This window comes from Tiliqua scincoides, chromosome 5, assembly GCF_035046505.1.
Source record: "Tiliqua scincoides isolate rTilSci1 chromosome 5, rTilSci1.hap2, whole genome shotgun sequence".
Lineage (NCBI taxonomy): Eukaryota > Metazoa > Chordata > Lepidosauria > Squamata > Scincidae > Tiliqua > Tiliqua scincoides.
Genome location: NC_089825.1, coordinates 96,755,278 through 96,769,923, shown reverse-complemented (window position 1 = coordinate 96,769,923; position 14,646 = coordinate 96,755,278). Strand labels below are relative to the sequence as shown.

At 45.7% G+C, this 14,646-nt stretch overlaps 1 protein-coding gene across 1 annotated transcript in view; it reads right to left on the bottom strand.

Moving 5' to 3' along the window:
• LOC136652451 (vomeronasal type-2 receptor 26-like) overlaps positions 1–11,589 on the bottom strand; it is a 29,722-nt gene extending 18,133 nt beyond the window's left edge. Inside the window, exons 1-2 of the mRNA XM_066629393.1 lie at positions 11,496–11,589; positions 10,551–10,792 (exon numbers count right to left, since the gene is read on the bottom strand). Coding sequence (XP_066485490.1) covers positions 10,551–10,792; positions 11,496–11,589 — 336 coding nt within the window. The remainder of the gene's footprint in view (positions 1–10,550; positions 10,793–11,495) is intronic.
• Positions 11,590–14,646: the final 3,057 nt, after the last annotated feature.

The following is a 14,646-nucleotide window of genomic DNA, read 5'->3' as shown; positions in this document are numbered from 1 at the left end:
TACTAGGCTGCAATCCTACCCACACTTACCCAGGAATAAGTCCAATTTACTATCATTGTTAAAAGCATATAAACAAAAGCCTATTATCAAGCTATGAGAGCCCAATTATAATGGAGGCCAGATAAATTGCTTCTGCGGTCCAGATTTGGACAGTGGGCATTTGAGTTGTGATTTGACCGGCCTGCCCTAGCCAGTAGCAATAGCCGTAGCCCAGCACTACAAGGACAGGCCCTGCGAGACAGGAAAGGCTGGCAGGAGATGGGGCAGTCTGAGGGACACAATGAAGCCCTGGAGAAGAAGATACAAGTAAGACTAGTGATGGGGGAGTTTTGGCACTCCTGCATTGGTGGAGGAGGGAGCTGGATAGGACTGCTGGGCTGTTAATCCATTATGCAAGGTGTCACTTAGCTCCGATGAGGAAGAGCAGTTACCCTAAGGTTTTCCCAACTAGTAGTACTTCACGGTATGGGATGGGCCTTGGCTGGAGTGCCATGGCGATCATGGAACAGTGGTCCTGTCCCATTGGAAGTTGAGATGGCTGAGATGTGGATGCACACCTGCTTGGCCCCAGAAAAGAGGCTCAGTTTGGGGAAGGATGGTGTTGAACAAACTCCTAAGTATGGGGCAAGCTGCCCACTCCTGTGCACAGCTGCCCTTTTCAGTGGACGTACTTGAGAAAAAGGTCACAATAGGAAAGGTGATACTTCTAGATCAGAAGTTGACATCCAAAGTGGTGGAATGTAACAAAAAAAAATACCTTAAATTTGCTTAGGAATGTGGTTTCTAGTATTGATCATATATGCGGATTCAGGGCATTCTCAGTAGGAACTGGCAAGGTAAAATTGTACTTTGTAATAAAATGTGAACAAATTTATATTTCTCTGAATGCTTTAATGCTTTTAAAATTCATTTCAGTGTGAGAATTTCAAAAAGGTTGCTATTTTTGGCACTGCATCCATAGGTACTCTACTCCAAAATGTAGGCAGAAGTATGATACAATGTATGTTACAATGCACAGGATATTGGATTAATAAAAACACAAACACAAAGATAACTGAAAATGTTTTGATGATACAAAAACCCGTCAGATTTCCATTTTAATCAGTACCTCTGAATTGTAGAACATTAAAAATTGAACATAAACTTTTCTGTGTTACACAGTATTATTTATTTTACGTATGTTTCTAGAAATAATATGTAGGACGGTAGAAATAAAACGTAGGATGGTTGGATGGTACCTCCCCATGGTTTCAAAGAGACAGGTGTGTTTGCATGTGTGTACAAGCAAGACCTAAAGTACATTGCCCCATGATGCTTTTGTGTGATAGGTCAAAGGTCATCTACCATGTGCTCATGCACTTATGCAAATGAGGAGGGGGCTTGAAACATATTAGCTCTTCCCATGTTCTCATGTTTTTGCACAGGACATAAAGCAAGATTTGAGATGAATTCCTCTTGAGTTCCATCTTAAGAGTTGGACTTTAGAGATAAGCCTGTCATGACTGGTGATGGCCAAGTGATCCTGATCACTTTGAATTTGATGAAAAGTGATTCAGTTTGTTCTTGTCTAGATAAAGTGGCTCGCTCCTATTGTTGCCTTCTCTGCAGTTAGTTTCTAAGAAAGGATTGCTTGTGTTCCAAAATGCTCTACTACAGCGGTTCCCAATCTTATTGGTACCACAACAAACCTCCATGGTGGGTTGCGATGCTCTCAGTGGTGCCTGGAAGGTCTATTCAGGGTTGCCCCGAGCTGGCAGCCCACTCTACTGGCCTTCACAGGCCCCAAAATGGACTGCAGAAGCCTCCAAAAGCCACTTCCAGTTTTCGAAGACAAACTAGAAGTTTTGGGAGCTTGTGTGGGCCATTCGGAGGCCTGTGGAGGCCAGTAGAGAGGGTCATTGGCCTGGTGTGACCCAGACAAACCCTGCAGGGTCACTAATGCCTCTGGAATGGCTCCTATTTGGAGTTATTTGGATGCGAGTGTGAACAGGAGGACCCACCTCACATGAGCTTGTGAGGTTGACACAACAGTGGGTTGCGACAGACATTTTGGGAAAGGCTGCTCTACTGAATTACTTCATATAATTTCTTTTCTTAAAGAACTGGTCTCTGGTGTTCATTTGTGGCCTCAACAAAATAATGTACATTTTAGGGGCAAAAATACAAAGGAGCAGTCCTGCACTGGAGGCCAAAATGGAGAAGATCTCTACAGCCACCACATATTTGCCTTTTGTACTCAGATAGCCTGGGAAAAAGGACACCCACACACTGCAAAAGACCAACATGCTGAAGGTGATGAACTTGGCTTCATTGAAAGTGTCAGGCAGCTTCCTGGCTAAGAAGGCTATGGTGAAGCTGATGACGGCCTGAAAGCCCATGTAGCCCAAAACAAGGTAAAACATGGTGTCTGAGCCCTCATTACATACCATTATGATCTGCCTAGGTAGAGAGAACATGTCAAGGTGTGGGAATGGGGGAGAAGTGCACAGCCAGATTGCACTGAGTCCAACTTGAACAATAAAAAAAGCAAAGATGATGGAAGTAGATAGTCTTTTCCCCACCCACTTCCTCATTTTGTTTCCTGGGGTTGTGGCTGTGAACGCAAGAATGACAGTGATGGTTTTGCCCAACACACAAGATAGAGCAAGAGAAAAGGCATTTCCAAAAGCAGGCTGTCGAAGAAGGCAGGTCACCTTGCCAGGTCGTCCGATGAACAGGAAGGAGCAAAGGAAGCAGAGCAAAAGGGAGATGAGCAGAAGGTAAGTAAAATCCCGATTGTTGGCTCTGACGATGGGCGTGTCTCGATGTGTGATAAAAGTTACAAGCACGAAGCCTGTGAGCAGAGCGAAAACAAGTGCAGTGGAGCCCAAACTGAGACCTAAAATTCCATCATATGCCAGGTAGGTGATGCCTTTAGGAATGCAGTGGCTTTGATCTTTGACAGGATACTTACCTACAGTGCATTTGTCGCATTGATAAGCATCTGAAAAAAGGAGACAATTTTAGAAGATCGGTTACATTTTCAACCCACTGCTGACCCAATCCTACCTGTGTGATATGCCAGGGGACCATGAGGCATGGCTGTCATGCCATGGATGCCAGCCTCTTCACCTGTCTGTGGTGTGCTGCTACCAGTATAAGGCCTACTGGTCCCCACATCCCCAGCAGTGCTTCACATACATGCCAGTTTCTGCTAGTCGACTCACTGAGATTTCCCTTTCTGTACCAGGAATGGTGCTACTCAGAGGCTTTACTACATGAAAAATGATGTCAAATAGAAATTTGAAAGAATGCCAACGAGAAGGGTAACCCCCTTTTTTATTCAACGTCCCCATATATTTCCTGAAGCTCCTGAGTCACCTACCTGTATAATTTGACACAGTCCCTTCAGGGCACTGCAGACAGTCATAGCAGCAGGATGGTTCTCCCTCACGAGCCTTCCTGTGGTATCCAGGTCGACATCTCTCCGAGCAGGCAGAATGTGGCAACTTCTGACCATAATGTGAAGCAAATGCAGTTTAACCTTATTGAATGTACCTGTGCATTTAAGCACATCGTACCCTATGTTGATTGTGCCTTCGTCAAATGTATCCTGGTCATTGTCATCCCTGGATATTCACATCTAGTTTTTGTGTCTGTGTGTGCGCACCCCCCTTTTTTGGCATCCCACTAAAACTGGGCAACAAACAAAATACCTTTATAAATACCTATATATATAAAATATAACTGGGCAGCAACCCCCATTTTATATATGCTAAGCCTCTTATCCCAGCCCTAACTCTACCTTGGTGTTTTAAAAATAAAAATAAAAAAACACATCAAATATAAGTATACTTATATTGGGACACAAATGTTCAGGGTACAAAAACAACAGACACAAATGTCCAATAACAGCATGGGTTTGACTGGGGCATAGCTATCCAGGATACAATGGCCCTGTCATTTAAAATGTTATACAGTTACAACCGTTTATATACAGATTTTTTATCTGCGGCTTTATCTCAACGAGAATGGGGCGGGGCAATTCAAAGTCGCACGCACCTTTGCCCCGTGCTGGTGTCTGCCTCTGTTTCAAGGTACAGAAACATTGCAAAAATCTGTGCATTGCATCGCCATAGAAGTAGCTCTGGAGCCATGGAAGAGGCTCTGGAAGATTGTGCGCCTTGCGCAGGAACAGAAAGACTCCTTGGAGCCCCTGAGCCATCAAAGAGGCAAGTGCAGAAGACTCCGAAAAAATCAGTGAGAATCTTGTGGGAAGAGGGGAAGCCAAGGGAGAAACCTCTGTAGCCAGAAGTGGTGCAGCAAAGAGGATCGCTCTCCCTCCCTCCCTCCCTCCCTCCCTCCCTCTCTCTCTCTCACACACACAGTAGTAACAGAGGGGGATTGCTTTAAAAAACCCACATTTGCCAGGCAACCTCTGCCAAATTCCCCCCTCTTTCAGACTAAGATGCTACAGGCTCTCTCTGCTCTAGCCTACATAAGCAAAACAGCCCAGCAAGCAAGTCTTCCCAGCAATCCCAAGCATCAGATTTAGGCTACAATCCTCTCTACACTTTCCAGGGAGTAAGCCCCATTGACTAGAATGGGACTTAATTCTGAGTAGACATGGGCTCTGAGGCTGCAATTTGTGTAAAATCATGTGTTTCTGGTTGATTTGGCACAACGTGGATTTCCCCAGTCCTGGAAGTTCAGGGGACGAAACCCCCGTGCATAAAAAGGTCCCACCTGTACAAACATAAATGGAAATGAAATATCTACAGTTGCTCTAGGAACCTTATTGGAGGGCTGCTGTACAGTTATTTGGGGCAATGTCTTCCACTTAGCCCATGGAATCTTGCAAGAAAAATTTCATTTCAAAATGTCTCTTTCTGCCCTCATTCATATAGTGCCCGTCTTAAGATAGTTCTTCTTAATAGAAACAAGAGAAACTCGTACAATGAATGGAATGTGAGTAATGGTTTCTAGGTGCAGGCTAAGGATTATTTTACCAGGACATAATTTGTTGCTGTCATCCTTCAGTCTCGGAAGACTATGTTATTGCGGTCTCAATAGTGGTTCTGGAACAGAGTGTCCTCTTCAGTGCGCAAAGCCTGGGTAAAGTAGATATGGAGGATAGACAGTTACCCATGCAGCAAATCCCCCCTCTCCAGGTCGCTGAAATGGTCCAATGGAAAGGCAGAGGCCAATACGGTTGGTTCCAGCAGCGTTGCAGGAGTTGCCAGAACGTGACTGTGTTCAGTCATTATTTGCCTCAGGGACTCTGGCTCCGGATTTTGCCTCGAGCTTGACTCCTGAAGCCTTTTCCATAACTGTATGTCGCCACAAGGCAGTGGAGGTTTTGGATCAGAGTTATCCTTCTCTCAGATGAGCTGCCTTCCCAGGCTGACGAGTCCCATCTAACCTAATCTAACGAGTCCCATCTAATTAGTCGCCTCTTACGACAAGTACAGCCAAACTGAGGGTTTATTCTTATCCCCCAGCCCCCAGGGGTTCAGGACATAATACAGTGTAACATAAGACTAACTCAAGACTGGGGTACAAAAATAGGCAGGAACATTTCAGCTCAGATTCTGCTTCAGTATTTTGGGGTGTTGACACATTGATCTCTGCTGATAGCCAGACTGTGGGCAGAATCCTAACCAGGTCTGCTCAGAAGTAAGACCTATTTTCTTCAAAGGGGCTTACTCTAAGGAAAGTGTTGTTAGGATTGCAGCCTTAGGTAAGCAGCAATAAGTTGGCAAGGACCAAAGAATGTGGTACCTGTGATCTAAGTTGCAGAATAAGCCAACAACCATATACCAGAATTAGGGTGCTTCTGTACAGGCCTCCTCCCCCTTACCGGCAAGAGACCTGTTCCTGAACCCAACATGGATACAGGAGATGCCCCGAGGAACTTGAAAGGGGGGGCCGAATGGGGGTGCCCATTTCCTTGGATACGTGAAACCCTGGATATGGGATCTGCTGATACAGCCCCCCCCTGTATATTATTTGGAGATTGCACCCTCAACTTTTATTATATTCATCAGAATCTTCTCAACAGAGTCAGCTGCTGACAAGTTAGTAACTTCATACGTGTGAGATGCCTTGGCAGTGATATTGGAAAAGTGGTTATCAGAGTCAGAGGTGTGAAAGAAAAAGTAATTACTTAGGGAATCGGAATCTGGATCGCTCACCTTGTTGAATTTGTCGGGCCAGATAATGGCATCTCCCTTCATAGTGAAGCTTTGGTTCAAGGAAGCCTGGGAATCTATTCCTCCAACTCTCAGTCGGCCGAAGGATTTGTTTGGGAAAGCCACCAAGTTCAGAATGTCAAATCCACTGTTGAATTCCATGTTTTCATTGAAAAAGATCTCATGCCCAGCACTGTTGTTAAAATGGACTTTTCTCAAAAATGGGTGAAGCTAGATGGGAAGATCACACTTCAGGATTTCCATAGCCAGGGCAAAGGCTTGCAGGCATGGAAGGATTTTTCACACCCTAAGATTTCCAGTCCCTTTTGCATTTTTTATCCAAGATGAATTCATGCTACAAAACTTCTCTTTTCCAGATAAACAAAAGATCCCGTTACAGAATTTCCTCCCTAAGCTCTGAAAAAAACTTCTCCATGTTCCTGACTTCAGTTCTTTGCAAATTTTCACACACTTAGACACACACACCAGGGATGTATGTTGTGGGGTGTCAGGTGAGGCAGAACTGCCTGTTGGAGTCCACAGAAAATCATTGCAGCCCCCTCTACAAGGGGGGGGAATTCTCCACCCACTTTCTCCAAAGTAAGCAGTTGGAGAACTTGTGCCCTCATAGGGGAAACTGTGGCAATTATCAGTAGACTCTGACAGGGCGGTTCTGCGTCAGCTGCCACCCAACACCACACATTCCTCTCTCTCTCTCACCCACATTGAGAAAGTCCAAGCACTTGCATCTCTTTTACTTCACTATCTGCCGAATCCTAACCCACGCTGGAATGGGGAGGCCAACTGGCCTGTCCCACATCCAGAGTAGGGTTGGGGCTGCCTGCAGCTCAACCTGGGGCAAGGGGAATACAGTCCCCTTACCCCAGGTAATACTGCAGCAGCCCCAATGGGGCTACTGTGATCTGCACCACCTAAAGAGGTGGCACAGTTCCGAGCAACCCACTGCTGCGCCAGGTCACCCAGGACTTTGGATTTGGCAAAGTGCCGAATCCAGGCCCCACCTCCTGCTCATCCACTACCCACCCGCAGGCCCGCCAGCCCTCCGCCCACTCCGGAATGCCTCCTTCCCGCCTGCCCTCCCCAAGCCCCCATGCCAGCCTGACTCAGCCAGTGCTAACCTACCTTTCCTCCAGCACAATAGCGCTGGAGGCAGCCCTCAGTGACTGGCACAAGTCTGTGTGCCAGCCCAACGGCTGCTTTGGATTGTGCCATATGTTCTTTAAGGGAATTGTTGCACCTTTTGGTAAAATGAGAATTCAATATGCTACAGTGAGCAAAATGACAGAAAATACCAAATGGCTGATAGAAATTCAGGAGTAACATTCAACATCTCAGCAGAACAGATCTGTGCTAGCCAGCAATGAGAACAATACCAGTCTGGAAGAGCCAAGTTAGAGTGAAATTGAAAGTTGAAACACCACAACTTGGTCCCAATCCAGATTAGCATCTTACCCATCTGCTATTTACTTTACTCATTTGTTATTTATTTTACTTGCTCACAGAAGCCCCAATGATACAATGAACACGACTTTTATTGTTACCTCCCAGGACTGCATGGTCTGAAGTTCCCAACTAGGGGTTTCTTTCAACATTTGCAGCCAGGATGATTGAATGGCATGTAAGGCATGTGCCAAGGCGTAGACTGCATTATAGATACTGTAGCTCTGGTCAGACATGCTCATTTCAAACACAGTCCTAGGAAGAGTCCCTAACTTTTCCTTCCATGTGCAGCGTTGAATGTAAAGTAATTTCCTGAAATTATTTTTCCTACACTTAAATGCATCAGACCAGAAGTCTTTCATAAACTCAGACTCTTCTTGCTGGTTAGGGTTATATCTCTGAAGAAAGTCCTCAAATCCTGGCACATTCCTTTTATGAGTTGCTATGGAAAGGGATCCATGGAAGGATTTGACATCTATTTCAAGGATAAATGACTTTGAAGTTATTTCCCATCGAGGAGTCGTGATCCAAACCTTCCCTAGTGATATTATATTTTCATAAAAATGTAGCGCCCTTTGGAAACCATACATATAATTTCCATCCCCGTATACAACAATCACATTGGCTTTCGTCTTAATAAGAAATGGCATCATTTCCAATTTAGTAATCAAATGGTGTAACGATGAAATTAAGCCGTGGAGAGAGAATAACGGCATCTTTTCTGTGAAGGCGACACAGATGCCGTTCCAGCTGAACATGGATTTCAAGCTTCGTTCAAACACTTCTCCACTATCATCATTGGAAACAATTAGGCCAATCCAAGTCCACTGGAAATATCTTAAGATCCTCACTATTCCTTCACTCTGAGAAGCTTCATTTGGGGCCATTTGGTACAAAAAAGGGAATTGAACCTTGTCTCTCAGTCTTTGGTGAAGTGAGCCATAACCAAACTGAATGGGGTGGGAGGAGGAACAAGACTTCATTCATTACAGAAAGATACAACAACCCTTGCTAGAAATCAGAGCTCTTCCGTTATGCATCCAAAACAATGGAAACTTCTCCAGAGAGAGCTTAGAAGATACATCTCTTTGCTGAGCTTCTTTTGCCAAACTGTGGCTAAATAGGGGCCCAAATCTATGCTTCCCTAGCACCCGGGGCTACAATAGTGCCGAAATGGCTACCACTGTATCCTGTCGAGCCAGGGAAGTAGCCCCAGGTCTCTTCAGGGTAAGGGAACAAACATTCCCTTACCCTGTGTTGACCTATGGCAGTCCCAATGGATCTACTTGGATCTGCAGTCACCCTTGAGTGGGCACAGAACTGAGGAGAAACATGTTGGGTTTGCCAGCTCAGAATGGAGCATTGGATTCGGTGGCAGAGTCTGCCATCATCTCCACCCCCCTTCCAGGCCTGGTCTACCCAAAGGACCTCCCTCCCTCTGCCCTATTCCATCCCCTCCCCACCTCCCCATGCCCCAAATAAGCTTACTGCTGGCTGGTAGTGCATCAGTGCTATCTGGTCATCTTCTTTGCACTGAGAGCCTGAGCTGACTCTGCTAGCATGCCTTATGGCAATCTTTGCAACAACTGGAACGTGTTGTGAATATAGAGCATGCAGGGATAGCCCAATAGGATTCAGCTATAAGTCTTAACTTTGGCCACTGTTGAACATTCAGTGTTCTACCGCCCAATCTGACCCAAATCCCCTCTTCTGCCAATGCAGTCGCATCAATAAAGTGTTACCGACCCGGGGAGGGGGGAATCCAGAGACTTCCTTGAAGTGATGGGCCTTTTGTTCCCTTAGACTGCAGCAAGACTCTGCTACCTCAATGGATCTCCATGGATCTGTGCCAGTTCTTTTTATGGTACAAGTCCAAGGAGAGTAAGGGTGAAGGAAGGGGGAAGGAATGGAGTTAGGATCTTGCACACGCTGATACCACTGGGAACCACTGGGAATCATCCCCTCCCCCAGAGCTATCCTTTGAGAATCTTTACCTACACTCTTCTGAATAGCCTACATCACTCCATTCAACTCACTGAAAAGAAAGAGAATTAAAAATGGTTAACTGAAAACTCTGTTAGGCTATGATTCCTACTCCCATCAGTCCTATGCAAAAGAAAGCAGGAAGGGAGTTCCCAAGATATGGTCTGGATAGAGTTAAACACACAGCTGCAATGTTCTGCTTTGCATGGCATATGACCTGGTCCTGTACTAAACATGAAGCAAATACTCAGCAATCCTAAATATATCTGAGTGTGCATTTCAGCATGTCTCATTCTAGACTCAGGAGGAGTCAGACTGGAAGAGTAAATGATGCTGGAACATAGTCCCAAAAAATATGAACCCTATAGTACCTGTAGAACCCTATAGTGATTTTCAACCAGTGTGCTGCGGCACATTGATGTGCCACAAATGGTCCTCAGGTGTGTCACAGAAGTTTGATGGATCATTTATTAGAGGAGGTAATTCATTAGTGGGGCTATTGGGGGATGTGATCTCCCCTACCAGCAGCATGGTGTGACTTGTCCAAAAATAAAAAAAATGATGGTGTGCCTTGACAATTTTAGTGTCTTATCAGTGTGCTGTGAGATGAAAAAGGCTGAAAATCACTGCTAGAGTAGAATACTCCAACAGGAAAACCTGAATAACTGCACAACCCTATGCATGTCTACTCAGAAGTTCCATTGAGATCAATGGAACTGACTCTCAGGAAAATGTGCATAGGATTCCAGCCCAAGAGAGTTTTTCATAGTCTATGTCATCATGTAACACTACCTTGTGTGTGTGTGTGTGTGTGTGTGTGTGTGTGTGTGTGTGTGTGAGAGAGAGAGAGAGAGAGAGAGAGAGAGAGACTATTGTAGTTTGTGGAAACTGTGTGTCAATGGTAAATTGGTGATGCTTCGTCCCACAAACCCCTACCTGTGGAATCTTGTAGAGATCGAGCATGGTAGCTGTCTGGATAGAAGCTTCAGAATTGAGTCCTCCAATGACTACTGACGTACTGGGTTCCTTTCCACACTTGAAATTGGGAAAGCTGTCTTTTTCCGTTGTCAGCAGGGACAGAAGGACATCACAGCTTAATCTGGCTTGGAAGGCATTATCGTAGATGTGGAAGCCCAGACTGACATTGGGCATGAGGCTTGGATCCCTGTTGATTTCCTCTACAGCAAATAGCAAAGCCAAGGCATGCTGGTAATTCTTTATCTCTGACCTGCATGAAAATAAGTCGTTTTCAATTTCTTGCTTACATTAGTAGCCATCCTCTCCTGTCCCATCCTGCCCCCACACACACTCCCCCAGTTCGCCAAGCACAGGGAGAGTTGCAAATGTAAAGTTTTTGGGGGGAAATGTTGAAGAGCAAAGAAGCTTAGGTGCTGCCAGAAGGAAGAGCAAGATGGTCTCTCATGTTATCTGTGCAAGTCTGCTCTTCCATTGTCACTGTCTTCCATTTCTGGTTCAATGTCACTGTCGCAGAAATTATTTGTGAAAGTGTGCATGGCTTGACCACAGTCAGGACTAAAGTTATGACATTAAAGCTGCAATCCTAACCACACTTTCTTGAGACTAAGCCCCATTGAACAAAATAGGACTTACTTCTGAGTAGACCTGGTTAGGATTGGGCCCTAAGGGCCCAATCCTATCCAACTTTCCAGCACCAGTGCAGCTCCAATGCAGCCCCAACGTAAGGAAAGAAATGTTCCCTTACATAAAGGAGGCCTCTGTGACTGCCTTCCCACAATAGGACGCAGTGCATACCCCGTTGGCTGCACCAGCAGTGGTAAATTGGGTTGGATTGAGGTCTAAGTTTGGTTCTGAAATGCTGAAGCTTATGATGATCAACCTCCTACATACATGCAAACTTACCTGGCTCTATGAAAACCAGGATTGGGGGGTAAGTAAGTGAAGGACACTCCTCGATCTGTAACAATTTGTACAGACAAAACTGCACCAATGACATGGTCTCCTGGCTTCAAATATTCACGTGAATATCTGTCAGTTGTTGCTTCACAAACTTCGTCTGAGGTTTCACTGATGGCCTGGGGCAGCAGTAGAAACAACAGCTGGAGCAGCATTTTAGGTCTCTGCAATCTGTTTCTGCCGTGAAGCTTTCATGCACACCCCAAGCAACTACAGTAATTGATAAGGCATAATCTATCTGTTAGACTGAACACAGTCATCATATTATAGGTTATTCAAGACTGGTAATGGCAGAGCCCAGCAATGCCAGCATTTATCAGAAACATCACTGTTTATGCCATTTCATGATTACATTCTACAATTGATGAATCTGTTTTTTGTTTATGATCCTGGAAACTTGCTTCTCAAAATCCCTGGGGAGGGGGATTTGCATGGCAGGGAATTAATCACATAACTGTTAATTATAGGGTAGATAATTGCCACTCTCTCTCTTTGCCTCTTTCTCAGATACTCTGTGTTGTAGAGCAGATACAGGAAGATTTTGTGTAGTAACTTCGGTTAAGGCCTTTCTACTCATTGGGAGGTGTGAAGACAAGCATCCTGTGTCTGGCTAGCCAGATGTTCAATAGTGCCCAAACGACAAGTTCTTGAATTTGAGAGCTCTACCTTTGTCCCTGATAGTTTGTACTCAGAAAATATTCCACCTCTACAAATGGAGGCCCTTGGGAACGTGGTGCTAACATGCATTTGGGTCACCCTTTTCAAAGCCTGCTGTGCAAAAGCAACTTTAAGAAGCACAAGAAAGTGATTTTATTAGTTTTTCTCCATTACTCTGTCTACTATTCAGACAGAGTAGTTCGGTAGTATCAGTTCGGAAGTTCGGTAGTTTGGTAGTTCAGTTAGGTAGTTCGATAGTATCAGGACAATCAGCAATTGTCCTGGACCTGGAAGCAATTGTCCAGGTCTGAGAAGAGACCTGGAAGCAATCTATGTGGCTCTGTGTGTGTCTGCATCCGTGTCCAGAGAGGGCAGTGCTGCTGACCAGAGGCGTAGTTGGCCCCTTTGGTATCCGGGGCCCTGACTTGCGATGTCACCTCCTGGACATACCTGAACTGGAAGCAATTGTGGTGACGTGATGACATCACTGCCGATTACTTCCAGGTTACAGCATGCTCAGAGAGGCTGAGTGCCGCTCTGAGCGTCCTACTGCTTTTTCCACCATTCTGAGTCCTGCAACCCCTCTTGCAAGCACTCAGAGTGGTTGTGTGCCAATCTGAGCATCCAATGGCTTCTTTGGCCTTTTTTCTTCCAAAAAGAGGGAGGAAAGCGAAAAAGCCATCAGCCGCTCACAGCAGTGCGTAACAGTCCACTCAGTCCACGCTGCAGAAGCTACTGCTGTGGCAAGGAGGCCCTCAATCACTCTGAATGCCTGTGAATGATCCCCTGGCTTGACACCCCTCAAGGTGTGGTACCCAGGGCCCTGTATCCCCTGGCCCTGCCTTAGCTACACTACTATTGCTGACAGAGAGCACACTCCATGCTATGGGCTGGGGGGGAGGGGGAACCAGACAGCCCAGGCGAGGTAAACCAGACAGCCCAGGCGATGCCACTTCAGCCTGTGGTGTGGCATCAAGGAAGCTCCAAACTTCATCATGCACAGCTTAACAAGTCAAGAAGCTTTGGAGGTTGAATTTGTTGTAGTTACTTATGGGGGTCTCAGCCAGCACCCCTAAGCTAAGAAGTCTCTGGAGAAGTTATTTGGGCCTCCTTGACCAATCCTTCTGCCTCATGCTATCCCTTTCCAAAACCCAACTGCGACATGACACCGGCTGCTTCGTTTTGAAAGGAGGCATCCTGAAATCTGCAGGGAGCCTTCCCCTTCTCCCAAGACCAAGCACGGCCACAGCCCCAATCTGACATTGCAAAGATGGCTTGCTATTATACTGCAGACGCTGTATGCCTTGTCACTTACAGCCAGGGACTATTCCAATAGAGTTTAATGAGCACAGTTAGGAAGTAGCTGCCTTCTACAGCTGTGCCAATATTTCCTATTTTTCTGTTAAGTATCTCAAGATCCTTTCTGATCTTTCATCAATGTTCAGCCTGTAATGAAACACTGGACATGTCTCCCCACCCTATAACTAGGAGCTAGCAAGGGCAACTGCCCCAAGTCGTAAGTTCCATCACCTTAAAAAGTACTGTCTCTTGCTGCAATAGGTATGGCTTGAAGAAGACCCCAGTAGCCTCCATCAACAGTTTGGGGGTGAAAAGTCACTTGCTATCTGACTTTCTGGCGCATTCACTCAATCAAATTTCCAACTTCTGGTGGACTCTGAAGTCCCCTGGGGAGTTCTATGATCCCCAAACCTGAGCTCAAAAAGTCACAGCTGCAGATTCCCTAATAAGACACGCATAGCTGACCCAATACTCCACTGCACTCAACATGCAGACTCTGTCTCCAACAGTGCTACGGGTTTTTGAAAATGTTCTTCCTAAAAACTAGTGAGGCAGTTGTACAGGTACATGAATCTGTAAGATGACTGACTCTGCTGCACCCATTGCCAAGAAGTCAACCAGAGAATGGGTTATAGTACAAATGACTATCCCATACCTCAGGATTCATTCCAGAATTAGTTCCAATTCTCAAGTGAAGCAGGGGACACGGAGCACCCCGATTGGAAGAGCCCAGACTTACTAATATTGATCATCACATGACAGACTGAGCGGGGATTGCTAACATTCCAAATTACTTGCAATGGCAGGTGCAAGGCCTGGCAGCCATCTTCTCCCCTTGCCTTCCATTTTCTGAAAGCTGTCTGCATTCTCGCTGGAAATCCCTGTAACATTCCCGTGAGAAGCTGAGAAGTTGGGTCCAAATGCAAATGACCTGACCTGCAGCTGACCCGGAGCCCAATCCTATGCAGGTCTACTCAGAAGTAAGTCCCATTAGAGTCAATGGGGCTTACTCCCAGGAAAGTGTGGATAGGATTGGGCTGTTAATGCATAGTGTTTTCCCAGACTAAGGCCTACAACAATCTTTTGATTGCACCTGCTTGATAAGATGCCTCTTAATGAGGAGAATTCTGGGAAGAGTAAT